Below are 24,616 nucleotides of genomic sequence, written 5' to 3' on the forward strand. Positions count from 1 at the left end.
TGGCTGGGTACAGGAGTGAGGGGCCAGGAGGAGCCTGGTGGGGTCGGGGGGTGTCTGTTTGCAGGGGAAACAGGAGGACTCACCCAGCTGCTGGGGGAGGGGTAGGGCAGGGGCTGAAATGCAGGGAGCCCCATAGAAACAGGGTCCCCTCCCTTCCCCATGAAGAGGGCATCAGACAGCCAGGGGGTCAGACCTGCCCCCAGGCCTCCCCAGCAGCCCCTTAGCACAGGGCCCTGTGCAGAGACCACTCACCCAGCAGTGGGGAGGGCAGGGCCCTGTGGGAGGGTGCTGTCTGCCTGCCCCTCTCCTGACCTAGGCTGAGGGGCCCCTGCCCCAGCAGCTGCCCCCAAACTGCATCTAGGAACCAGCTCCACACATGTGAGCTTCACCCCGTCCTCGTGTCCTGCCCTGACACAGAGCAGTGGGGCCTGCTGCCACCCAAGGTGGGCAAGGGACCCGGGTGGGCCAGCCTGGGCTCCCTGCTGGTGCCATGGGGCTAGCAGCTGGTGGCTCCTCTGCAGAGCTGTGGGCACAGGTGCGTCCCCAAGGCCCTAGCCCCTTTCGTGGCAAGAAGGAGAGCCTGGCCCCTCTCTCCATCAATCTGCAACCTGGCACAACCCAACCAGGACCCCCTACAAAGCCACAGGATCACCCCACCAGCCTCCCCAGGTGCCAGCCAAGATGCCCCCCCCTTGGGATGTTGGGGGGAGATCTGTGAGGGTCTATTTCCAGTCCCTGGCACTGTTGTGCCTCTGGGCAGAGCATGGGGGTCTCTGCTCCCTGTCCCCCTCTGGAGCCCTTTTTATGAGCTCCGACCTCCCCCCGGGCCTGTTCTCTCTTCCCTTGTCCCACTGTTCAGCTGAAGCCTGGGGTCAGGCCTGTACCGGGGGGGCCCCCCAACACCCCACGGCTTTCACATAGTTGCTGGAGCCAGCAGCCGCCGGACTCCCCCCTGAGGGCCAGGCCAGAGGGTGAGAACAGCCGGCCCCGGGCCCCAGGGAAGAACACTAGATCCAGGGACCCCGGCAGCCAGAGCGAGCAGGCAGGGGCCAGGAAACAGCTGCTGGGCACAGGATCCAGGCTGGGTCAGGTCCTGAGAGGGGTTGTGGGCAGAAGCCAGGAGTCCTGGCTCCCAGCCTCCCCTGCTCTACCCACAAGCCCCCACTCCCCTCCCAGAGCTAGGATAGAACCCAGGAGTTGAGGCTCGAACCCCCTGGACCCCTCTTTCAGAGCTGAGAGCCCAATCCTCCTCCTCGATTTATTTTTGAAAAAGGAGACAAAAATACTTCTGAACTTTTTCTGAGTTTTATGTGTGATTTTCTGAGAACGAAATATTAATTTAAACAACGCACCCAAGATAACTAAAATCAGACTCGATAGAGGAAAGCGGGGATGGGGGGGACTCAGACCAGTCCAAGGGGACCCCCACAAAAATCAAACCAAAGTGGCTCCGTCCCAGGGGGAAATGGTGGAGGGAAAGGGGCTGGCTTAGGAGATGGGGACCCAGGCGTCCGGGAAGAGGATCAGCGGATGGTTTTAACAGGGCTCTTGAAGTTGCTGGCAGCCTGCAATTGCAGCTGATAAGCCATGGGGTGGATCTTAAAGCCGTAGAGCCTACCAAAAGGAGAGAAAGAAGTTAATATTTGGGAGGAAGTGGTGGGGGTTACCCAAGTCCCGGCCATTATCACAAGCCCCCCATCAATGCTAGGAATTTCTGCCAAGCTGGTGTTCGTGGTGACATCAGTAGGTTCCAGAGTGAACACATCTGTAGGAGGAGGAAGAGCCGGAACTGGAGTAGTCGTGCCCACTGGCATGGACTCTGGCTGCAGCCCCAGTTAGTGCATGGGAGGAGGAAGAAACGGAACCAGATTTCCATATGCCCCCTGGAATGGAGCCCAGCTGCAATCAGCAGCAAGGGGAAGTAAAGGAGCCGGATCCCCCTGGAATGGAGTCTGGCTGCAGCCACAATGGGGGAGGGAGGAGAAAACCTGGAGCCAGATCCATGTTCCCAGCTGGAATGGACTCTGGACGCTGCCCATGTGGGGCAGGAGGGAGGGGCCAGGTCCCCAGGGCGATGGATGGAAGACCTGGATGTCTGGATCCACTGGAATGGGCTGCCAGATACAGCTCTCCAGGGGAGACGGAAGAGCTGGAGGCAGATCCAGAATCCACTGGAACGGACTCTGGCCGCAGCCTGCGGGGGGGGGGGGGGGGGGGAAGGGGGGGAGAACTGGAGTCTGCCCCCCCCAGCACAGACTTGGGCTCCAGCCCATCAGGAAAGGGCGAAAACCCGGAGCTGGATCCCCCGACCCGCCGGGACCGGACTCTGCCCCCGCCAATGGCCGCGGGTGGCAGCTCACCTGGGGACGAACTGATTGGCTGGCCGCTTGGGCCTGTACTCGGGGTGCACCATGAAGAGCATGTGGGGGAAGCCGGTCCCAAAGTAGGCGCCGTCCGTGTGGTGGTGGCGGGAGGACTTGGGGGTGTAGACGTCCATGCACTTGGGACAGTAGAGCTTCACCATGGCCTCGCCGGGGATGTCGGACAGGCCTGGGGGGCGGGGGAGGGGTCAGGGAGAACCCCGGAGTCCTGGCTCCCAGCGTCCCTCCCCCACTAGCCCCCACTCGCCTCCCAGAGCCAGGGAGAGAACCCAGGAGTCCTGGCTCCCAGCCCCTCCTGCTCTAACCACTAGGCTCCACTCCTCTCCCAGAGCTGGGGAGAGAACCCAGGAGTCCTGGCTCCCAGCGTCCCTCCCCCACCAGCCCCCACTCCCCTCCCAGAGCCAGGGAGAGAACTCAGGAGTCCTGGCTCCCGGCCCCCCCGGTCTAACCACCAGTCTTCACTCCCCTCCCAGAGCCAGGGAGAGAACCCAGGAGTCCTGCCTCCCAGCATCCCTCCCACCCACCTCGCCCCCCCAGCTCTAACCACTGAGCCCCAATCCCCTTCCAGAGCCAGGAGAGAATTCAGGAGTCCGGGCTCCCAGCCCCCCACCCCCCTGCTCTAACCACTAGACCCCACTGCCCCCCTGCGCTTACCAATGGGCAGCATGGGCTGGTTTTCACAATAGACACGAGGGCAGTAGCCGAAGTCCCCCTGCTGGTACTTCTCAAGCTGGGAAGGAGAGAGAGAAAGGCTGAGACACCGGGCTGGGAATGAGACTTCCCTCCTCTAGGGGGCGCCAGCTCCCCTCCAGCCCCAGGACAGGGACTGGCTGGCTCAGGGGGGTGGAGAATGGGGCACAGAGCCTGTCTCCTCTATGGGGCCCTGGCTTACATCTGGCCCCATGCTGGGGACTGGTTGGCTCCGGGGGTGGGGAATGGGGCACGGGGCCAGTCCCCTCTAGTAGGCGCCGACTCCCATCCGACCCAGGGCAGGGACTGGCTGGCTCAGGGGGGCAGGGGGCCGGCACTCACCATCTGAGCGATGCCGCGGTTGGTGAGGATGTACCGGGCGTGGATCAGCCCGTACAGCATTTCCGCCGCCTGTTCGATCAGGTCGCTCTGGTTGGGGTTGTCCTCCAGCTCCTCATCTGCAAGGAAAGGGGCTGCATGAGAGAGACGGGAGGTGGGGGACCCCACAGAGCCAGGGGGCAGAGAACGCCGGGTGCTCGGGGTCACCCCCGCCGGAAGGGACCGCCAGGGCCACGGCGACAGTACAGTCTGAGCTCCTACCACAGACCATAACGACTGCCCGGAATTAATTCCTACGGCCGATCGGAGAGAAAAACCAGCCCTTCTGGATTTAAACATCGCCAGCGACCGTACATCCACCCCGACCCTTCGCAAATCACCCTCCTCAGTGCTAACAAGGCACGTGCTACTTCCCCTCTGAATTCATCTAGCATCCGTCCACCTCCGCCCATGGGGTCCCCATCTGCTAGATCGGAGAGCCCACTGCCAAATCTCTCCTCCGCAGGGGCACATCCAACCAGGATCAAATCACCCCTTCGCCTTCCCTCTGTGAAGCGGAGCTCGGCAGCGGGGCTGGGATCCCGCGGGACCCGCTGCCATAATAGCAGGAGTGGGGCAAACGGACTTCGTTGCGGGCAGGATTGGATGGGCAAAAATATCAGACCGTGGAAATTTGCGGGGAAACAAAAACGCACGTTTAGCTACTTAGCTTGAGCCTCTTTTTAAGATTTATTTCGACCCAAAACCCTAGCGCTGGGGGCAGGTTTCCTGGTAAATGTTTTTCAAGAAGCCACAATAATCCCGACATATAAATAACTTGAACGCTATGTTTCCACGGTCTAAAACCGGTGCGAAAGTGGTTTAAAAAACTCCCAGCTTTTTTTAAAACTTATTATTCACAAGCATTAAAAAAAACTGCCCTTACGGCAAAATAGCTGCACAATTTGGTTTGACGTGCCGTGTGAGCTACACACCACAAGAGTTTGTCATACATCAAATTTCAGCAGCGTAAAGCAAGTGTTGTGTGTTTTTAAATAAAGGTTTTAACGTTTAAATTTAAGGGACTGATAGAAAGATTTGAGGTCTGTTATAACAGGAGTTTTTTGGGTTTTTTTAACATGGCTTAAGCATGATTTGTTTTATTCTTTTAGAGGTCAAAATTGTGTCTGAATTCAGTGTGTGTGTGTATATATATATATATATATATATAAAAAAGACCATGGGGTCTTTTGGTTTTGGTAGCGTGGGGGAAATCTGTCTCGCTCGCAGGATTTGCGGGATCTAAGGTTTTTGCAGGTTTTTGCAGGTGGAAGCGGGATAAACAAGCAAGAACAATGCGGAAGCAGGTGGGAGTCGGATTAAAAGAGTACTCCCGCACAGGGCTCTAAAGCTCAACCGAGCGAGTGCCGGGAAGCTCCGTTTTCCAATCCTTTATTCATTCCCGTGGCTCTTCTCCGGCCCCTCGCCAATCGACCACCCTCCTTCCGGAACTGCGGCCACCAGAACCGGACGCAGGATCTGAGCGGCGGTCGCACCAGAGGGAAAAGAACCTCGCGATTCCCCCGTTTATATCCGGCATAAATTTGTACCAGGGAGCGCAATGAACCATTGGCACAAATTCGAGGGTCATGGGGGATTCTCCATCACCAGCCATTCGGCAGTCAAGACGGGATGTTTTGCTAACAGATCCGCGCTAGGAATCATTGGGCTCCGGCCTGCGTGATCCGGGAGGGCAGGTGAGCGGAGCACCGTGGTCCCTTTGAACCCAGGAGTTGCTGAATCAATGACTCCCCTGGCCTTGAAATCTCTTAATCTCCGTCCCAGCCTCGCATTCACCCGCGTTGCACAGGGAGTTCCCGTTCAGCTGATTCTCCCCCGGGATCCCCGTTGGCCGGCGGTCTTTATTCCTGGTCATACGGGCTTATATTTGGCCATATTAAAATGGAAGGAGGCGGCGGGAGAGGGTTGGCCCCCAGTCCCAGCGATGGGGGCAACGGACACCCCCGAGCTCAGCCCGTCGCATGGCTGAGACCCCCACGCCGTTTTCGCACAACTGGACGGGTGGGAGTGCGGCCACTGCCCCCCCCACCTCCCAGTGCGATGCGCACAAGCTGGGGCTCCTTGCGCACGAGCGAAGGGGCAGCGACACACACGTCAGACCCTCGTGTTGTGCAAAGGGCGGGCACACACAATTCAGGCCCTCACAGTTGTCCAAGAGAGGACAAGGAGCTCAGAGCCAGGGGTGCCGCATGCATCTGTTGTCCACAAACAACCATGCGATGGACCCGCACACACCCCTCCTCCACACTTGGGAAAGAGACACACTCGCTGTGCAACACACACACCCACCTCCACGCATCTGCAAGACACACAACTCTGCGATCAACACACAACCCTGTTCTCCACGCTTGTGCGACACACACACATGCTGGGCAACACACAAAATCATGCAATGGGGACACACACACCTGTCCTCCACACTGGTGCAAGACACACACGACCATGTAATGAACACACACTTGTCCTCCATGCTTGTACAAGACACACACACACACCCTGCCACACACACAACCGTGCCACACGCAGCCTGGCCTGTCAGTCGTGCGAAGGGCAGGTGCCAAGCGTGCCAGGCTCGGGGCTGGCTCATTCGGTGGGGCGGGGGCAGTGGCAGGGCCTGCCCGCAAGGAAGGAGACAAAGGCCACACGCAAAGCGGGCGGGGAGCTGATTGGGGCCGGGGGCTCAGACGGGGACCCCTCTCCATGCCAGCCCTGGGACCCCCCCGGCACCTGGCTCCAAGTCGAGGATCATGTCGAGCGCCTGGCGATAATGGGGGACCTGCTCATTCAGCCCCGTCAGGTTAAACTTGTCCTGGATGTAATCCTCGTCCACCTGGGGGAGAGAGACAGGCTGAGAACCCAGGAGTCCGGGTGCACCGCTCCCCCAGGCCACTAGACACCCCTCCCACAGCCAGAAAAGTCCTGGCTCCCAGCTCCCTCCCCTCCCAGACCCGGGGACAGAACCCAGGAGTCCCAGCTCCCAGCCCACTCCCCTCCCAGACCCGGGGACCGAACCCAGGAGTCCCAGCTCACTCCCCTCCCAGACCCAGGGACAGAACCCAGGAGTCCTGGCTCCCAGCCCACTCCCCTCCTAGACCCAGGGACAGAACCCAGGAGTCCTGGCGCCCAGCCCCCACCCCTCCCAGAGATGGGGACAGAACCCAGGAGTCCTGGCACCCAGCCCCCACCCCTCCCCTCCGTTCCCAGAGCCGGGGACAGAACCCAGGAGTCCTAGCTCCCAGCCCACTCCCCTCCCAGACGTAGGGACAGAACCCAGGAGTCCTGGCTTCCAGCCCACTCCCCTCCCAGACCCGGGGACAGAACCCAGGAGTCCTGGCTTCCATCCCCCACCCCACCCCACCCCTCCCTTCCCAGAGCTGGGGACAGAACCCAGGAGTCCTGGCTCCCAGCCCCGCCGCTCACCTCACAGAAGAATTCATTTCCACGCAGGCCACAGAACCAGGAAATCCAGGACACTTCCTCGGAGCTGCTCATCTTCCCGTCCTCTGCAGAGAGAGGCGGCATCAGCCCAGCCCGCGCCAAAGCCCTGCTCACTTGTGTGATGAGCGTGGGGGGGACTCAGCCTGCAGCCCCACAAGCCAACTCTCACGCAAGCTCCCAGCACACACAGTACAAGGTCTCCCAGCCAGGGCTGAGATGCGCCCCCCTCTGGGCAGGGGGCTAGTTATACAGGGACCCCACACCCAGCGCTGAGCTGCAGCTAGTTCTGGGGTGGGGCGCAGGAGGGGTCAGTTATACGGGGATCCCTTCCCTGGCGCCGAGACACAGCTGGTTCTGGGGTGGGCCCGTTATACAGGGACCCCTCGCCCGTTGTAGAGATGCGGCTGGCTCTGGGGAAGGGAAGGGGGTCAGTTATACAGGGACCCCTTGCCCGGCACTGAGATGAGCTGGCTCTGGGGTGGGGCACAGGGGTCAGGGATACACCTCTCGCTGACCCCCCCGAATCAACATAGGAAATTACCACTGGCTCAGGAATGACGGGGCACCCCTGCCTCTTTCACCCTCAGGCTGGGGACTCCCCATTCCCAGCCACACGGGGGGGGTGCTCCCTGAACCATCCACCCCTGGACAAGGGGGTCCCCCCGGGCTGTGCAGTAGAGGGAACTCCTGCCCCCTCCACGACCCTCCCCACCTTCCGCATTGCGATGGGGGGGGGGGCGGGATCACCCGCCTGTGGTTCCCCCACAGAGCACTGGGGGGTAAATCACCCTGCCCCTCCAGAGGGGGGCAGGTGAATGGCCCTTCCCCCCATTAGCCCCCCCCACCCCAGGTGCACAGGCGGAGGTGAGGGGTAAATCCTGCCCCGCACTGCACTGGGGTGCAAATCCCCCTGCCCCCTTTGCACTGGAGGGTCAACTCCCGCCTCCCCCACCTTTGCACTGTGGGTCGGTGCCCCCTGCCCCCTTTTACACGGGAGGATCAACTCCGTCCTCTCCCCCCACCCCAGGCACTAGGGGACAGCTCCCCCCCTCCCCGCCCCCTTTGCACTACGGCAGCTCCCCCGCCCCCTGCCCCCTTTGCACTAGGGGGCAGCTCCCCCAGCCCCCGCCCCCTTTGCACTAGGGGGCAGCTCCCTCCTCCCCCGCTCCCTGCCCCCTTTGCAGCTCCCCCCTCCCCCGCCCCCTTTGCACGGGGGGATCAGTTCCCTCCTCTCTCTCTCTCTCTCTCTCTCTCCCCCCCCCCCCCGGGCACTGGTGGGCAGCTCCCCCCTCCCCGCCCCCTTTGCACTAGGGGGCAGCTCCCCCGGCCCCCGCCCGCTTTGCACGGGGGGGGGGGGGGCGCGTCCCACTCACCGCCGGGGTCTCAGCTCCCGTTCAGCTGCAAGCGGTGCCCAACGCGCACAGGCCCCGGCCGCCCCGCTTGTCCCCCCCAGCGCGCAGACGCGGAGGCGCGCGGGGCATCACGGGGGATGTAGTTTTACAGCCGGAGGCGCCCCATAGGAGCAGACGGGAGCGAGGCCGCTCAGGAACTGCCGCTCCCACAATGCAAATCGGGGAGACGCATGGGGGCGAGGGGCGGGGAATGATGGGAGGCCGCGGGGCATGGCGGGAGATGTAGTTCTCCAGCGACCCGAGGTTCCTTGGGATGACTGGGCAGCGGGCCCCCTCGGAACTACATCCCCAGGCGTGGGGGCAAGGGGGGAGCCCCAGAGCGGGGCGGTGCCGCAAGGCAGCATGGGACTGGTAGTCCACGGGCTCCATTGGCTTCATAGGGTTCCATGGGCAGCGGGGTCCCCGAGAACTACAACCTTCACCAAGGCAGGAAGGGGCCTGAGTGACGCGAGGTGTGCCGCATGGCATCATGGGACTTGTAGTGCCTGCGTTCCCTGAGCTCCATTGGGATGACTGGGGCTTTGGACTCCATCAAACTACAACCGCGGTGCTAGAAAGTGTCCGGGGGGGGGCACAAGCAGGGGATGTAACCGCAAGGCACCATGGGAATTGTAGTCCTGTAGCTGCCTGGGCCTGACTGGAGTGAACGGGGAGAGGGACACTGTGAAACTACAAAGCTCAGAGGAGGGGGCAGGGAAGGGAGGGACCCTGGGGCAGGGGCGCGGAGCATCATGGGAGGGGCCCCACGGAGACTCATAGGAACAGGAGACCAGAGAACGACAAGACAGATGCATGTTGGGGGGCAGGGGGCCCGGACTCCTGGGTTCTGTCTTGGCCCTGGGAGGGGGGTGGGGTCTGGCGGGTCAGAGCAGGGTGGGACTGGGAGCCATCAGAAATAGGCGTGGCCTAGTCCAAGAGGGGCGTGGCCTCTCTTAAAGGACTGCGCATAAGTGGGCGTGGCCTAATCCAAGAGGGGCGTGACCTCTCTTAAAGGAGAGTACATAAGTGGGCGTAGCCTAATCCAAGAGGGGCGTGGCCTCTCTTAAAGGAGTGTACATAAGTGGGCGTGGCCTAATCCAAGAGGGGCGTGGCCTCTCTTAAAGGACTGCGCATAAGTGGGCGTGGCCTAATCCAAGAGGGGCGTGTCCTCTCTTCCATAAGTGGGCGTGGTCTAAACCCAATGAGGGTGTGGCCTCTACTGTGATGGGCGGGGCCTGCTCAATGAATGGGCGCGGCCTAGCCCACTCGGTGGGTGTGGCCTCCCTGAAGGGGCGTGGCCTCCTGAGCCCCTCCGCCTGCTTTTACCGTCCCTGAGGCTGGAGCTGCTCCGCCGGTTGCTGGCTCGGCTGTACTCCATGGCGCCCGCTTTGCTCATCCCTCGCCAGGCTGTGACTCAGCACCAAGCATCTCCTCCGAGTGAACTACCTACTCCCCCACTGATTCATTATGAATATGTTAATTAGACCTTGATTCCTAGGTATATTTCGACTCTACAGCGAGCTTAGGGTGAGACAAAATAGTGTCAGTTCCTGAAGCGAGATTCGGGCAACATCGCATAGTTACTGGCAGCTAATATTTTTAGTTCATATTTTTTGTTAATTTCCTCACTGAAATGGGGTAAAAAAAAGACGCTATTTGACGGCGTTTGAGGAGGAACGGCACACTGGGAAATATGCAAATTAGTTAAACGGCCGCAACGGCAGGAGAAGGCGGCGGGGACAGGCGCCTCGCGCTGCCCGGCAGCGGCCGTTAGGGGGCGTGTGAGGGGTAGTTGGGGGCGGAATACGTACGCATGCGCTGTGCTAACCCCTAGGTAGCCCACCGGGATGCGCATGCGCCTGATTTCAGTTTCGGTTCCCTCCACAGTCAGCGGCACGCGCGCCCACTCGTTTGGTTTCATTGCGTTGCAGTGCGCATACGTTTACCCCTCCCTCTCACAGGCATTATTCCCGAGTGCGCATGCGTAAAAGCTGCTCTCTCCCCCGGCACACTATGCGCATGGACAGTCGCTACTTCGGGGGCGCTTAATACGCTTGCGCGGTGATCGCTATTCGTTGCCCAGAGTAACTAGCCCGCAGGAGAACGTCCGAGCCTCCTTCCCTATTGAGCATGCGCATCCAAATCCCGCGCGGCTTCCCGGACCCCAATGCGCATGTCTGGAGCAGAACCCTGCGGTTGCGTAGGCCTCTCCGACCGGCGTCTGCCCTCACGCGCCACTGCCGCGACGGGGTCTAACGCGCCTGCGCCTCCAGCTCCCCAGCGCCTTCTAATGCGCATGCGTCGCCTCTTCGTCTGGGGGCGGTGGCGCGCTGCTCCGGCCTCCGGCGTCTCTATGGTGAGTCGGGCCCCGGAGGCTTCTGGGTGAAGGCCAAGGGGAGCGGGAGTTTGGTCAAGGCCGGGGCCGGGTTCCAGCCCCGCCCCCCACCGCCCCAAGAACCTAGCCCCGCCCCTCTGGGTCCCAGCCGTTCCCCCCGCCCCCCAGACACTTAGCCCCGCCCCCGATACCTAGCCCCGCCCCCTCCCTTCCCCTGCCCCCCATGTCCCCGGCCCCGCTCCCCACCGCCCCAAGGACCTATCCCCGCCCCTCTGGGTCCCAGCTGTTCCCCCCGCCCCCCAGACACTTAGCCCCGCCCCCCGATACCTAGCCCCGCCCCCTCCCTTCCCCTGCCCCCCATGTCCCCGGCCCCGCCCCCCACCGCCCCAGGGACCTAGCCCCGCCCCTCTGGGTCCCAGCTGTTCCCCCCGCCCCCCAGACACTTAGCCCCGCCCCCCGATACCTAGCCCCGCCCCCTCCCTTCCCCTGCCCCCCATGTCCCCGGCCCCGCCCCCCACCGCCCCAGGGACCTAGCCCCGCCCCTCTGGGTCCCAGCTGTTCCCCCCGCCCCCCAGACACTTAACCCCTCCCCCATGGCCCTGGCCCCGCCCCCCGAGATCTAGCCCCGCCCCCCAGAGACCTAGCCCTGCCCCCTCCCTTCCCCTGACCCCAGAGACCTAGCCCCGCCCCACAGAGACTTAGCCCTGCCCCTCCCTTCCCCTGACCCCATGTCCCCACCCCTGCCCCCCATGTCCCCAGCCCTGCCCCCGAGACTTAGCCCCGCCCCCTCCCTTCCCCCGCCCCCATGTCCCCAGCCCCGCCCCCTCCCTTCCCCTGCCCCCCATGGCCCTGGCCCCGCCACCCAGGGACCTAGCCCCACCCCTCCCCCTGCCCCCCAGGGTCCTGGCCCCGCCATCCAGGGACCTAGCCCTGTCCCCATCCCATGGAACTTGCCCTGCCCCCCAGGGCCCCTGCCCCACCCCTGTAGGGACGTAGCCCTGGCCCCCAGAGACACCTGCCTTCCTCCACCTTTCCCCCAGGGACCTGGCCCCATCTCTCACCCTCCTCAAGCCCTGCACCCCCAAGAGCCAGACCTGCCCCACCCCCTGGCCCTGTCCTCTGTTCCCCCAGGGACACTAGTGCCCCCTATGAGGATCACCACTCAGTGTCCTTCATTTGCTGACTTTGTTCCTGCCCCCAAACAGGCTGATCCCACCCAGTGACCCACCTCCATCCCCTGTCTCCACCGCCAGCCATGAACCACGGCCCCCAGCTCATCACCTTCACCCGCGCCCGGGAGGAATCGGACTGCTGGAAGGATGGGCAGCTCCGGAAACGGGTCGGTTCCCCTGCCAACCGCCGGGAAAAGGAGGGGGACGTAGAGGGCGAGGAAGCCCGGAGCTTTTATGAGAGTCTCCTGGCCTCGGGCGACAGCTCAAGCCTCCCACGGAAACGCAAGGCCCCACTGAGGCGCCTGGGAGTGCCTGAGCCATCTGTCGCCCGGCCAGGTCAGACGGACCCTCGTAGGGGGAACCTCCTGCTGAGATCGGCCCAGGAGGGCGACATGGGGACCTTGCAGCGGCTGCTGGAGAAGGAGGGGTGCGATGTGAACTACCGGGATGGTTACTACTGGACGGCAGTGATGTGTGCTGCTTACGCAGGCCAGGGGGAGGCCGTGAGGTACCTGCTGAGCCGGGGAGCCGCATGGGTGGGAGTGTGCGAGTCGCAGGGGCGGGACGCGGTGGACCTAGCCGAGGAAGCCGGGCACCAGGACGTGGTGAGGATCCTACAGGAGCGTGAAACTGCTCAGCCAGAGGAGAGGATGGCCAGGTGAGTTTTCTGTTCCCCTGCCCTGGACCCAGCCAGTCTCCCCCCACCCTGGGGCTGGATCGGAGCCAGCACCCTCTAGAGAGGAAAGGCCCCATGTCTCATTCCCCTCATGCCTGAACCAGCCAGTTCCCCCAACTTGGGGCTGGATGGGAACCAGCGGCCCCTAAAGGGGAAAAGCCCCATGTCCCATTCCCCACCTTCCTAAGCCAACCAATATGTTCATCCTGGAAGCCCCTGACCCCATTGTCTCCCCATCAGGAGGACTCCAGTGGAGAGGAAATACTGCGCCGTGTGTCAGACACATTACAGCGAGGATAGCATGGAGCTCCATGAACGCTCCACTGCCCACCTCTTCAACCGGCGTGACCCGCTCCCTCCAACCCGCTACCACATCCCCGAGAGCAACGTTGGCTTCCAGCTCATGGTCAAGGGGGGCTGGGACTGCGAGGCCGGGCTGGGGCCTGAGGGCACCGGCCGTAAGTTTCCTGTCCAGACTGTCCTCAAGAGGGACCAGAAGGGCTTGGGCTTCCATAGCGACCTCCGGCCCAAGGTCACCCACTTCAACGCCAATGATCCCAGTGCCGTGGCGCGGCCCAAGGAGCAGCGGCCTAGGACGGAACGGGCAGCTACAGTGGGGAAGAGAGAGGCCCGTCGCAGAGAGGCCAAAGCAAAGGCCTGGGAGCGTGACCTCCGCACCTACATGAACCTTGACCTTTGAACTCTTGGGATCAAGAGTCCCTATAGTCGTTTAGCTACTGGGATTGCTTGGATGGTGCACCTACATGAACTTTGACCTTTAACCATTCATGATCAGTAGCCCCTATAACCATTCAGCTATTTGGATTGCCAGGATGGTGTGTCTACATCAACTCTGACCTTTAACCCCCCAGTGACTAACCAATAACTAACTCTAAAACGGTGTCACCAGTTGGATTAACTAGATGGGGTACCTTCCAGGAACTTCGACTCATGGTACTTCTGACACCTGCACCATTAACCAACACACAGCCCCTGAAAATGTTTAGCCAATCAGATCCCTCATGTCTACACAAGCGTTGACCTTTAACCTGTGATGTCATCTCTGTGGTGCACCATTAACCAATAAATGCACGGTCCTTGAAAGTTGTCAGCCAATTGACTTCCTTGACTGGTTGGACGCGAACCCCTAACGCAACATTGACTATTAACCGGGGGCATCTCAGTGGCATCTCTGTACCTTTAACCAGTGAGCCTACAGCCCTTTAAAGCATTTGGCTTGTTGGATTCCTGGATTGGCAGGATGATATGACATCACTTTTCTTAAAGGGCCAGTTGTGATCAGCGAAGAGACACATCTCTGCACCCCTGAGGGTCTTAGAACGCCAGATCTCCTGACCAGAGCAACACGCAGAAGCTCTCCTTCCTGTAACCCAAGAGGAGACAATCCAATGATGGGAATGTGGCCTGTGTTCTGGTCTCCCTTCCGCTTAGAAAGCCGTGAGATATTTGGGTGGGAAAAGACACCAGCAGGACTTTTGGATCTCTGGGGATTTTGCTGCATTGACTGATCTGGGGGGAAACTAATCTCCTCACTTGTTAGGATTCGGTTTCATCTGAAATCTTTGAGAGAGAATAAATACGGTCCCTCACTGGTTGTTTTATGGCTCTAATAATTACCCCTGTCAAAGCAATCTGGATTTCCTAATTTATCTAAGATCAGACACCAGCCCTGACTCCATTACGTTCCAAATTTACCCCGTGTGTCACTCTAGATTCAATGAGGGCAGAACCTGGCCCTGGTTGCATTGACATCAGTGGGGACACTCTGGATTTAGCTCAGGGTCACTGAGATCAGCATCTAGCCCTTTCTTTTTTATTTTTTGTGTAAAGTCTGCAGAACGGGCCTTTTATGTCCTTGCGTCCAGATGCTTTTTCTTGCTGCTGCTTCTTTCTGTGCTTCGTTCACAAACCCTGACCTCACGCTCTCGGTCTGTTTGATTTTGTGTTTGATAAAGACACAGAAACTCGTTCACTCACAGCCCACTGCGTGTCTATATATAACACCCAGCGGAAGCCATCAAGTTGGTCGTGACCGAGAAATGTCTTTTCGCTGGCCAGTTTTATTCTTTCAAGAAAGAGGCAGCAGCAGCAAAAAAAAAAAAAAGGAATCTCAGCTTTAGAGTTGATGGAGAGAAAAGGATTTTTTTTTTCAGAGAAAATTTCAACAAATAAATTTTATACTCATTAATTATTTTCTGCAGAGAATTTCAACTTTGTGGCAAAAATCTCAAAACTCGAACTGTTTTGATTCAAAGCAGGGCTGTATAGGAGTTGTCATTCCAAGCTTCGTTCTCTTTGGGCCAGAGTGTATATTCTATGATGCATCCCTGCTAGGGACTCCTACGACACCCTCCCTGCACCGAGAGAGAACATGGTGCATCATGGGAGATGTAGTTCTTCCAAGGAGCCTGCCTCGTAGAGAATGAGGCACCTGAACTCCCGTGGGGCACCACTTGGAAGTTTGGATGCCTCCTTTCCTGTGGGCCAGGCTCCCGGGCTGAACTCTGCCTCCCCTCCTGGTGAGAGGAGTGACACCAGTTCACACCAGCTGGGGATCTAGCCCCATCAACACCCATGGAGCAACAGATGATTGACCCCAGCTGGGGATCTGGCCCACAGCCTCACACATATATGCCTACGGTCATCTGTAAGTAGCTGTCCAGAAGCAAAAGGCTCAGCACGTTGACTAAGCGAGCACTAACCCTGGGAGATGCCTCCAAGGTTGTCTGATGAAGGGATCTCCTGCCGTTCCCTGCCTCTCCCTTTGCTGCACAGTCAGATCTGACTCTTCAGAGCTGCTGGGTCCGGATGGAGGCGTATTCTGTGTGAGCCGGAGCCTTGAAAGTGATTTCGGTGTACTGCAGATCCTCGCTCGTGTTACCCCCAGCTCTGCTGTCCCCCTGTTGAAGACACAAATCAAGTCACCAGGGCTCCATCTCCTGCTGCCCTCTTTCCAGCCCCTTTAGTGCATTTCAGGGGGAAGTGGGTAAAATGGGGTCCCTGGCTTTGTGGTGGGGGATTTGTGTGTGCTATTGTCCCCAGCACACATAGCCCCACACCGGTGTGACTGAGCCCCCAGAGGGACCCCCGCAATTGGCTACAGGTTGGGATTGAGAGGCACCGGCAGAGCTGTGTGCGGAGAAGGGAGCCCAGGGCTGGAATAGCAGAGGGGCTGCGAGTTGAGATTTGATCTATCCACCTGTCTTTCTGCACCCTGATCTGTACGTACGTACATGTCTGCCTATCCCCATGTGCACGTCTGTCTGTCTAGATCAGTGGTTCTCAACCTCTCCAGACTACCGTACCCCTTTCAGGAATCTGATTTGTCTCGCATTCCCCAAGTTTCACCTCACTTAAAAACTACTGGCTTACAAAATCAGACATCAAAATACAAAAGTGTCACAGCTACACTATTACTGAAAAATTTCTGCCTTTCTCATTTTTACCATATCATTAGAAAAGAAATCAATTGGAATATAAATATTATAGTTACATTTCAGCATAGAGTGTATAGAGCAGTATAAACAAGTCACTGTTTGTATGATATTTGAGTTTCTACTGACTTTGCTGGTGCTTTTTATGTAGCCTGTTGTAAACCTATGCAAATATCGAGATGAATTGATGCACCCACTGAAGCCCTCGGTGTTGAAAACCACTGGTCTAGATGACAGATAATCTGGTACTCTTTTGCAGCTTCTGTGATTGTAATATTAAAGGCTAAAGAACCCCTAACCCTCTCCTGTGTTCCGTTGGTCAGGTTTCTACCAGAGTCACAGGGACCACGCGTCAGCACTGTCTTGAAACCGACACTGCCACCCAGTTAAACTCAGGCTCCAATTTTCATGGTCTCACCTTTGCCAGCTGCTGGTGTTGGGTGTCTGGGGAGGAAAGAAGGAGGCATGGGTTATTGTTCGAGGAGATGAATGGAGGTGTACGAACTGAACAGAGGACTGGAGAATGTAGGTCGGAGGCTCCCATTCCCCCTTACACCAGTGGGACGGAAGAGAAGTACATTTTGAATGCAGAAAGAATGGGCAGATGGAGTGAGCATGGGAGGAGGAGTAAATACCTTTGCTTCCGCGCAGCAGGAGGGTGGTAACTAAGAGGATGATGCTGATGCCTGCCAGAGCAATCGTGGCTCTGTAGATGGTGAGTTCTGTGCTGGTATCCCGCTTCGATTCCTTTCTGTCGTCTAAATTAAAGGAAGGATGTTAATGTTCCCAGTTCTCTCCTGGGAAGAGCCCTAGGAAGCCATTTCTGGTGTTTTTTGTTGCACTGGATTCTGATCTCACTGGTACCATACCGGTGTGAATGCAGAGTGACTCCGCTGATCCTAATGGAGTCAGGGCTGGATTCTGATTTCAGAGCTCCCAAAGTGAATCTGGAGTAACTCCATGGCAGTGAATGGAGTCCAGTCTGGATTCTGGTCTCCGTGACCCCAGTGTGAATCCAGAGTGACCCCACTGATGCCAAGGGAATTGGGGCCATATACTGATCTCAGTGATTCTGGGGTGATCCCAGAGTGAGCCCACTGACACCAATGGAGTCAGTCCGGACTCTGATCTCAGTGAATCTGGAGTGACACCAGTGATGTCTGTGGAGTTGCTCCCAAATGGAGGCCACAGAGGAGGGTCCGGTTCGGTTGGTGTAGCGTGTTAGCGGCCAGCTGCCCTCCTGGGGTCTGGGCTAATGGCCAGCAACCTCCATTCATACATGGGACCAACGGGAGCGAATCTCAAGAGACTGGCGCACCAGAGAGCGTGGTGGGGTCGTGTGGGTCACGGGGCCATTCTGGTCTCTCTCTGGGTCAGTGGCTGTGTGTCTATGGGGCTGTGGGTGTCTGATTTCTGGGGCTGTGTGCGCCTCTCTGTGTCTCTGGATCTGGGGTCGTGTGTGTCCCTCACTCACCCCTGCATTAAGCAACCAATTTCCTCTTCAACAAACACCGCAAGAAAACTCCCCCAGTCTCCACCAGCGCTTATTAAAAGGCCCTTCGCAGCTGCCAGTGTGAGTCTGATCTTCCCACAGTGAGTCAGCAGGGCCGGGTCATACCTCACCTGCAGCAGGCCACAGAGCTCAGAGCCAACCCGGGCCAATAGCGAGAGAACAGAGAGAGAGACGTCTCTGAGCGCACGGGAGAAGTGGGGGTCTGGGTTTCTAACCACCTCCCTCACCCCGAGGCACTGACAGGATGTGAGACACACCAGAGCTGCGGCTAGCAACAACTCGGCAGACAAACTGCCTCAAATCGCAGGGAGATCGTTCCATATAAACCTGACACTCCCCCCCCCACCCCCAGCATGATCGTCGCTCAGATATTCCTGATCTCCACTCCAGCTTGGAGCCAGCCCCATGTCCCATTCCTCGCTCCCTGAGCCAGCCCGTCCCCTGCCTTGGGGCCAGAGTGGAGCCAGCACCCCTAGAGGGACAGGCCCCGTGCCCCATTCCCTGCCCCCCTGACTCTCACCAGTCGCACTCTGGTTTCTCCGCATCACTCTCAGCTCGGTGCCTCCTCCCATCCCTGTCTTCCCACGGTCGAGTTCGATGCAGCACTGATAGAGGCCAGAGTCCTGCTCCTGCAGCTCAGCCAGGGTCAGCGTCGCCTTCCCCTGTGTGTGCTCGTCCAGACTGGACACACGGAGCCGCCCCCGGTAGAAGGGGTGGTTAGAATCCAGCTCCAGATCCTCTCCGGATCCCCTGAGCCAAATTATCTTGGCTCTGCTGCCATGTCTGTTCTGAAAGGTGCAGCTCAGGGTCATGTTCTCCCCGGCTGTCATGTGGAGGGACCTGGGCTCCTGGGAAACTCCCAGACCAGCTAGGGAAGAGAGAGAACCTGCATCATACACCGGGCAGCCCCGTGCGGCAGGATAGACCCGTCCTGGCCTTTAGAGAGAGCGTCAGCCGCTGTATTCCTGTGTGTAGAGCTAAACCTTCACCTCTCTCTAGTTCCGTAGCCGTGTCTGTCTCTGTTCCTGGACTCTCCTTGGTACATCCATCCATCCCCTGACCCTAGGTCCACCCATTCTCCAGTCCTGGAGCCATCCATCCATCCTGCTACCTATCCACCCTTTCTTTCTAGATCCATGGCTGTCAATTCAGCCATCCATGTTCCATTTCTATCGCACCTGCTCTCCATCCACACTGCTCTGTCTATCGCCAGAGAAGAGCCGCAGTGCTGGAGACTGGATATATCTAGTCATTTGTTCACCCCAACAAGAGCAGTTACTCTGAACGCTGCAGCAAACTCACCTGGTTTCTGGGCAGATGCTCCAACATTTGGGATCTGCACTCTCTTGCAGCCGGCTGGAATTTCTGAAACAGCTGTGTTTGAATTAAAAAAAGATATGTAACACTTTAGCGCAATCAATGGAAAAATGAATGACCCAACCACCGAGCAGCCCCGGGCTGGATGTTCCGATGTTCAACCCAGTCTAGTTGATGCTGGCTCCACATTTCCTGTTTGTGATGCGTTAGAGGTGTGTGAGGGGATCTTGAGGCGGGAGGGATGGACGGACAGACACTGCGGGTGGGAGGGATGGATAGAGACTGCAGAGAAATGGGGAGATACTGCAGAAGGAAGGGTGGGTTAGAGTGGGTAGACGGGTGTGCGTGGGGCTAGGCAGACAGAGATGGATCTAGGGGTGGGGTAGGGGGACGGATGGACAGAGATGGATCTAGGGATGGAGCAGGTGGATGGATTAAATTAGCCCGGATTTGCCGACATACCTGCTCCCCAGGTGGGGATGAAGAGGAAAATGCAGAGCACGGTGCTCAGGGCTGGCAGCTGCTCCATGGTCTCCGCTCTCTGAGCGGCTCGATGGGGCCAGCTCAGCTCAGCCTCAGCATCCTCCGGAAATGTCACCACAGGAGGGTGGGGGGCAGTGGAAGACTTTGTGATCAGCGCTTGTGAGATGGGTGTAGCGAGAGGCCGGGGACAAGGGATGGATGCGGAGTGGCGGGGGGTGCTATGCACAGTGTGAGGGGCTGGCTGGTGAGTGTGCGTAGCTGCACCCACTGGGAGGGAAGTGGGGTCTAATGGTTAGAGTGGTGGGGCACAGTCTGGGAGCCAGGACTCCTCGGTTCTCTCCCCGGCTCTAAGACGGGAGTGGGGCCTAGTGAGAACAGTGGTGATGGGAGCCAGGACTCCTGGGTTCTGTCCTCAGTTCAGTGTCTCATCTTGGGCCATGTTCCTTCCCCACCCTGTCATTTATTTTCCACAAGGAATAACATGATTGTGAATAAAGGAATTTTCACGTAATGGATTTTATTTCCACACATTGAAATATATCTATTTTTTGCAACACGTGTCTCTTTGAATCGGCGAATTCCTTCTGACAAATCAAGCCTGCTCCAGACCGGTTTTTCCTGTATAAACCAGGTACCTTTTCTCTAGAATTCGGTTTTCTCTGGCAGCTGACTCCATTACAGCGTGTAATTTACATTCGTAAAAGGAAAAATATTGTCCCACACAGAATGAATCTGGAGAAATATTTCCTTTTCTTTACTGTTCTTCTCACACCCAAGATGTAGAGGTCAGACCCACAGACAGAAGCAGAGGAGAGCGAAGCCTCGCCCCTGCAGGAGCCCCCGGCAGGTGGCTCAGAGTCCAGCGAAGTCTGACGGCTTCTGAACCCGGAGCTGGGAAAATCCGGCCGGTGACTGGCCCCCTGAGTGGCTAAATCAGAGACACCTGCCCCGGTGCCGGGGGCGGCTTGGAGCCAGCACCCACCGCGGGATCCACGGGGACAGCTGGGAAACAGAACGAGAGCATCACTGAACAGACTGGGGGGAAACGCGACCGGGACGGAGCCCAATAAATACCAGAGAGAGACTGATGCCACCTCTGGGATAGAGCGCAGGGGCTGGTTATACTGGGACCCCTCACGCGGCGCTGGGACACGGCCCCTCTGGAGTGGGTTGTGGGGCCTGGTTACATGGGGATCCCTCGCAAAGTGCTGAGAAGCAGCTGCTCTGGGGTGGGACAGGGGCTGGTTACCAGCCCGCGCAATGATGCCATGTAACCGTTTGGGACAGGAAGTGAAGGCAGAACCCGCGTGGAGCCGGTACCGTTCCAAGGCCGCAGGCTGAGGACGATTCCCAGGGAGAAGAGAACGATGAGCGACAGGCAGATGATGGCTCGGTAAAAGAGGGGCCCAAAGTCCCGACAGAGCTCACGTTCCCCTGCAGTCCCTAGACAATAGAAATGAGGGGTTAGGAGATTCCCGGGGACAGGCCCCGTGCCCCTTTCCCTGCCCGCCTCACTCTCACCAGTCTCACTCTGGTTTCTCCGCATCACTCTCAGCTCAGTGCCTCCTCCCACCCCTGTCTCCCCACGGTCGAGTTCGATGCAGCACCGATAGAGGCCAGAGTCCCGGTCCTGCAGCTCAGCCAGGGTCAGCGTCGCCTTCCCCTGTCTGTGCTCGTCCATCCTGGACACACGGAGCCGCCCCCGGTAGAAGGGGTGGTTAGAATCCAGCTCCAGATCCTCTCCGGATCCCCTGAGCCAAATTATCTTGGCTCTGCTGCCATGTTTGTTCTGGAAGGTGCAGCTCAGGGTCATGTTCTCCCCGGCTGTCATGTGGAGGGACCTGGGCTCCTGGGAAACTCCCAGACCAGCTAGGGAAGAGAGAGAACCCGCATCATACACCGGGCAGCCCCGTGCGGCAGGATAGACCCGTTCTGGCCTTTAGAGAGAGCGTCAGCCGCTGTATTCCTGTGTGTAGAGCTAAACCTTCACCTCTCTCTAGTTCCGTAGCCGTGTCTCTCTCTGTTCCTGGACTCTCCTTGGTGCATCCATCCATCCCCTGACCCTCGGTCCATCCATTCTCCAGTCCTGGAGCCATCCATCCATCCTGCTACCTATCCACCCTTTCTTTCTACATCCATCCTCCCTTTCTGTCCCTCCCGCTCTCCATCCACACTGCTCTGTCTACCCCCAGAGAAGAGCGGCAATGCTGGAGACGGGATAAATCCAGTCATTTGAGCAGTTACCCTGAACTCTGGGGCAAACTCACCTGGTTTCTGGGCAGATGCTCCGACATTTGGGACCAGCGCTCTCTTGCAGCTGGCTGGAATTTCTGTTACAGCTTCGTTTGAATTAAACATAAGAGAAGAATTTAGCGCAGTCAATGCAAAGTGAATGACCCGACCACCCAGCAGCCCCGGGTTGGCTGTTCTGGGAACAGAGCTCCCGCCCCCCTGGGACTCTAGACAACAGAAATGAGGGGTTAGGAGATTCATGGGCTGGCACCCCCTAGAGGGGAAATGCCCCATTCCCCACCCTCCTGAGCCAGCCAGTCCCTGCCCTGGGCCCAGATCAGAGCCGGCACCCCCGAGAAGGATAGACCCCATGTCCCGAGCCCCCCAAGTCACCTCTGCCAGTCACAGTCAGGGTGGTCCCCGTGCCCTTCGCCTGCTCGCCCTGCGGGTGGGTGATGTAGCAGTGGTAGAGATCTGAGTCCCTCTCCATCAGCTCCGACAGGGTCACCGTGGCCTCCGCCCGGCCCTGCTGGTCCTGCTGGCTCTTGGCCAGCCGCCCCTGGTAGAAGGGGTGGTCGGGGTCCAGCACGATGGCCTCCTGGGAGCCCCTGGCCCAGGTGACTTGTATCCCGGTCTGGTTGTGGCTGTGGAAGGTGCAGCTCAGGGTGATGCTGCCCCCGGCCAGGACGCTCGCCGTGGGGGGCAGCTGCTGAACCCCGAAACCTGCAGGGAGAACGAGCCACATGATGAACAGAGGGCAGGGACTGCGCTGCTGTCACGGGGTGCTGGCGGCGTCCGTCTGTCTGTCCCCCTGGCCTTCCCGCAGCAGAGTCTGTCTGTCTATCATCTATCACTCGACCGCTCTACCCAGCCCGAGACCTGCCTGTCCTCAGCACTTTCCGTCCATCCACCATCGGCTCTGTCCATCCGTTCGTCCTCAGCTCTGTCCGTCTGTCCATCCATCCACTTGTTTATCCCCTGCCCCATCCAGCCATCCTCAGATCCATCTGTCCATCCACCCACCCATCCTCAGCCCTGTCCGTCCATCCATTCATCCTCAGCTCTCTCATCCATCCACCCTTCTGTTTGACCTTATCTCCGTCCGTCCACCTGTCTGTCCATCCATCCACCCGTCTGTCCGTCCACAGCTCCACCTATACATCCATCCACCCTCAGCTCCGTCCATCCGTCCATCTGTCTTCAGCTCCATCCATCCATCCATCTCTCCCTCCCTCCATCCACCCTCAGCTTTGTCCATCCCTCTGTCCTCAGTTATTTGGCCTTCCCTCCATCCATGCTCAGTTCTGTCCATGTAGCCATGCATCCACCGCTAACCTGAACCACCCGTTCCCCTCCACACCCCGCTACCCACGAACCCCAGCCTGCAGCCCCGGGAAGCACATCGCATTTCAAGGCAATGCAAGTAACCGTGCGGACTTTAGAGAACTTAGGAGAGTCAAGCTTTAAAGACAAAGCTGGTCTAAAGCTTAACGATGGTAGACCAGACAGTCCTCTAGAATAAACCTATCCCTCCCGGTACAACCCCTGCACGTATTCCCCTATCTATCCATCCGCCCCCAAACATCCCCTCCCTCTCTCCCTTTCCATCCATCCACCCCCCTCCATCTCTCTCCCTTTTCATCCATCCACCCCCAAACACCCACTCCATCTCTCTCTATCCATCTATTCCCCTAAACACCCCTCCCCTCTCTCCCTTTCCATCCATCTGTCCTCAGCTGTCTATGTATTCTGAAACCATCTCTCCATACCCCTATGGGAGGGGAGTGGGGGTGGGTTAGAGCAGGGGAGGGGGGCTGGGAGCCAGGACTCCTGGGTTCTGTCCTGGGCTCTAGGAGGGGAGTGCAGGTCTAGTGGGTTAGAGCAGGGAGGGCTGGGAGCCAGGACTCCTGGGTTTTCTCCCGGGCTGTGGGCGGGGAGTGGGGGTCTAGTGGGTTAGAGCAAGGGGCCTGGAAGCCAGGACTCCTGGATTCTATCTCCAGTCCCCCCCTAACTCTGAGCTTGTCTCACCAGCTGCTATCGAGGGGACGAGGAAGACGAAGAAGCAGATGATGCTAGGGGCCGGCAGCCGCCCCATGCTCTCCGCAGGCTGGGAGCCGCTCCAGGAGTCGCAGACCGGGACTGTCGAGCAGACGGGACCCAGGGACGACAAGCGAGCAGCCCGGGCGCGCGATGGAAACTCTTGTGGCTGGCGAGGGGGGAGGCGCCTGCTCAGATACCAGGCAGCCAGGAGGTCACTGGGCCTGTGGGCAGGTGGGTGTGAAAGCGAAACTGACCAGGGGCGTTGCGTTCAACAGCAGGACGGGCTCATTTCTGCATCCCCCGGGCCCTCGGCCTCTCGGACGCAGCCGCTGGCTGTAGGGCTGTGGCCCCCCCAGTGGTGATGGTTTCCTTATCGCTCCGTGGGTCCCAGCCCCCTCTCACTGCCCCGAAATGATCCCCCAGTGGATCCCGGAGGGAGCTGCTGACTCCAGGGACCGCTGGAGGAGATCAGCTATCCCAGGGACAGCTGGGAGCTACGTGTCGGTGACAGGATCACTGGGGGGTTTCCACTGTCGGGGGGAGCTGGAGGGACGGGGGTGGAAAGGGAAAATGGGATGTGCGGGATGAAGAGAGAGAGCATATTACAGAGGGGAGGGGGACAGCGCTATCGACAAATAGAGAGTGTATTACAGATGGATGGATGGATGGACGGACAGAGGGCCCTACCACAGACGGATGGAGCCATGGATGGAGACAGGACCCTACCAAAGACAGATGGACAGAGCGATGGATGGATGGACACAGCAATGGGCGGACAGATGCAGACAGGGCCCTACCACAGACAGATGGATGGAGTGGTGGATGGATGGATGGATGGACAGAGAGATGGGTGGATGCAGACAGGGCCCTACCACAGACAGATGGATGGAGTGATGGATGGATGGACAGAGAGATGGGTGGATGCAGACAGGGCCTTCTCCACAGACAGATGGATGGAGTGGTGGATGGATGGATGGACGGAGAGATGGGTGGATGCAGACAGGGCCTTCTCCACAGACAGATGGACAGGATGAATTGCTGACAGACAGACTGAAGGCGCTGAAGACGGATCGATCCATCCATCCTGCCCCGTT

The 24,616-nt window shown here is 58.9% G+C and overlaps 3 protein-coding genes across 6 annotated transcripts; 1 reads left to right on the forward strand and 2 right to left on the reverse strand.

Moving 5' to 3' along the window:
* Nucleotides 1-1,291: 1,291 nt before the first annotated feature.
* Nucleotides 1,292-8,431, reverse strand: CSNK2B (casein kinase 2 beta). 3 transcript variants are annotated; one of them, XM_043527926.1, is made up of 8 exons: nt 8,282-8,333; nt 7,240-7,318; nt 6,891-6,973; nt 6,198-6,300; nt 3,414-3,529; nt 3,036-3,111; nt 2,361-2,550; nt 1,292-1,614 (listed from the first exon to the last, which is right to left on the reverse strand). In XM_043527926.1, exons 3-8 carry the CDS (start codon nt 6,960-6,962, stop codon nt 1,524-1,526), a joined length of 648 nt encoding a protein of 215 aa, XP_043383861.1. In that variant the 5' UTR covers nt 6,963-6,973; nt 7,240-7,318; nt 8,282-8,333; the 3' UTR covers nt 1,292-1,523. The 3 variants fall into 3 exon arrangements, with proteins under 3 accessions (XP_043383861.1, XP_007055675.2, XP_043383860.1); XM_007055613.4 differs by lacking the exon at nt 7,240-7,318 and having other exon boundaries at nt 8,282-8,431; XM_043527925.1 differs by lacking the exons at nt 2,361-2,550; nt 7,240-7,318; nt 8,282-8,333.
* Nucleotides 8,432-10,312: 1,881 nt separating this feature from the next.
* Nucleotides 10,313-14,092, forward strand: GPANK1 (G-patch domain and ankyrin repeats 1). The gene is made up of 3 exons (XM_037914230.2): nt 10,313-10,655; nt 11,840-12,464; nt 12,723-14,092. Exons 2-3 carry the CDS (start codon nt 11,890-11,892, stop codon nt 13,180-13,182), a joined length of 1,035 nt encoding a protein of 344 aa, XP_037770158.1. The 5' UTR covers nt 10,313-10,655; nt 11,840-11,889; the 3' UTR covers nt 13,183-14,092.
* Nucleotides 14,093-14,551: 459 nt separating this feature from the next.
* LOC114018541 lies at nt 14,552-23,635 on the reverse strand. 2 transcript variants are annotated; one of them, XM_043527915.1, is made up of 7 exons: nt 23,511-23,635; nt 21,876-22,205; nt 21,518-21,589; nt 20,772-21,119; nt 16,573-16,695; nt 16,356-16,381; nt 14,552-15,403 (listed from the first exon to the last, which is right to left on the reverse strand). In XM_043527915.1, exons 1-7 carry the CDS (start codon nt 23,575-23,577, stop codon nt 15,293-15,295), a joined length of 1,077 nt encoding a protein of 358 aa, XP_043383850.1. In that variant the 5' UTR covers nt 23,578-23,635; the 3' UTR covers nt 14,552-15,292. The 2 variants fall into 2 exon arrangements, with proteins under 2 accessions (XP_043383850.1, XP_037770156.1); XM_037914228.2 differs by lacking the exons at nt 14,552-15,403; nt 16,356-16,381; nt 16,573-16,695 and adding exons at nt 19,757-20,252; nt 20,571-20,693.
* Nucleotides 23,636-24,616: the final 981 nt, after the last annotated feature.

This window comes from Chelonia mydas, chromosome 14, assembly GCF_015237465.2.
Source record: "Chelonia mydas isolate rCheMyd1 chromosome 14, rCheMyd1.pri.v2, whole genome shotgun sequence".
In the NCBI taxonomy this organism is placed as follows: domain Eukaryota; kingdom Metazoa; phylum Chordata; order Testudines; family Cheloniidae; genus Chelonia; species Chelonia mydas.

Excerpts from the sequence above, each read along its gene's own strand:
- GPANK1 (XM_037914230.2), top strand. The coding sequence starts at position 11,890 with ATGAACCACGGCCCCCAGCTCATCACCTTCACCCGCGCCCGGGAGGAA. Across the intron at positions 12,465-12,722 it reads CCAGAGGAGAGGATGGCCAG|GAGGACTCCAGTGGAGAGGA; the intron begins GTGAGTTTTCTG and ends TCTCCCCATCAG.
- CSNK2B (XM_007055613.4), bottom strand. The coding sequence starts at position 6,962 with ATGAGCAGCTCCGAGGAAGTGTCCTGGATTTCCTGGTTCTGTGGCCTG. Across the intron at positions 3,112-3,413 it reads ACCGCGGCATCGCTCAGATG|CTTGAGAAGTACCAGCAGGG; the intron begins GTGAGTGCCGGC and ends TCTCCTTCCCAG. Across the intron at positions 1,615-2,360 it reads GCCAATCAGTTCGTCCCCAG|GCTCTACGGCTTTAAGATCC; the intron begins GTGAGCTGCCAC and ends TCCTTTTGGTAG.
- LOC114018541 (XM_043527915.1), bottom strand. The coding sequence starts at position 23,577 with ATGGGGCGGCTGCCGGCCCCTAGCATCATCTGCTTCTTCGTCTTCCTC. Across the intron at positions 22,206-23,510 it reads CGTCCCCTCGATAGCAGCTG|GTTTCGGGGTTCAGCAGCTG; the intron begins GTGAGACAAGCT and ends TTCTCCCTGCAG. Across the intron at positions 21,120-21,517 it reads AGCATCTGCCCAGAAACCAG|CTGGTCTGGGAGTTTCCCAG; the intron begins GTGAGTTTGCCC and ends TCTCTTCCCTAG.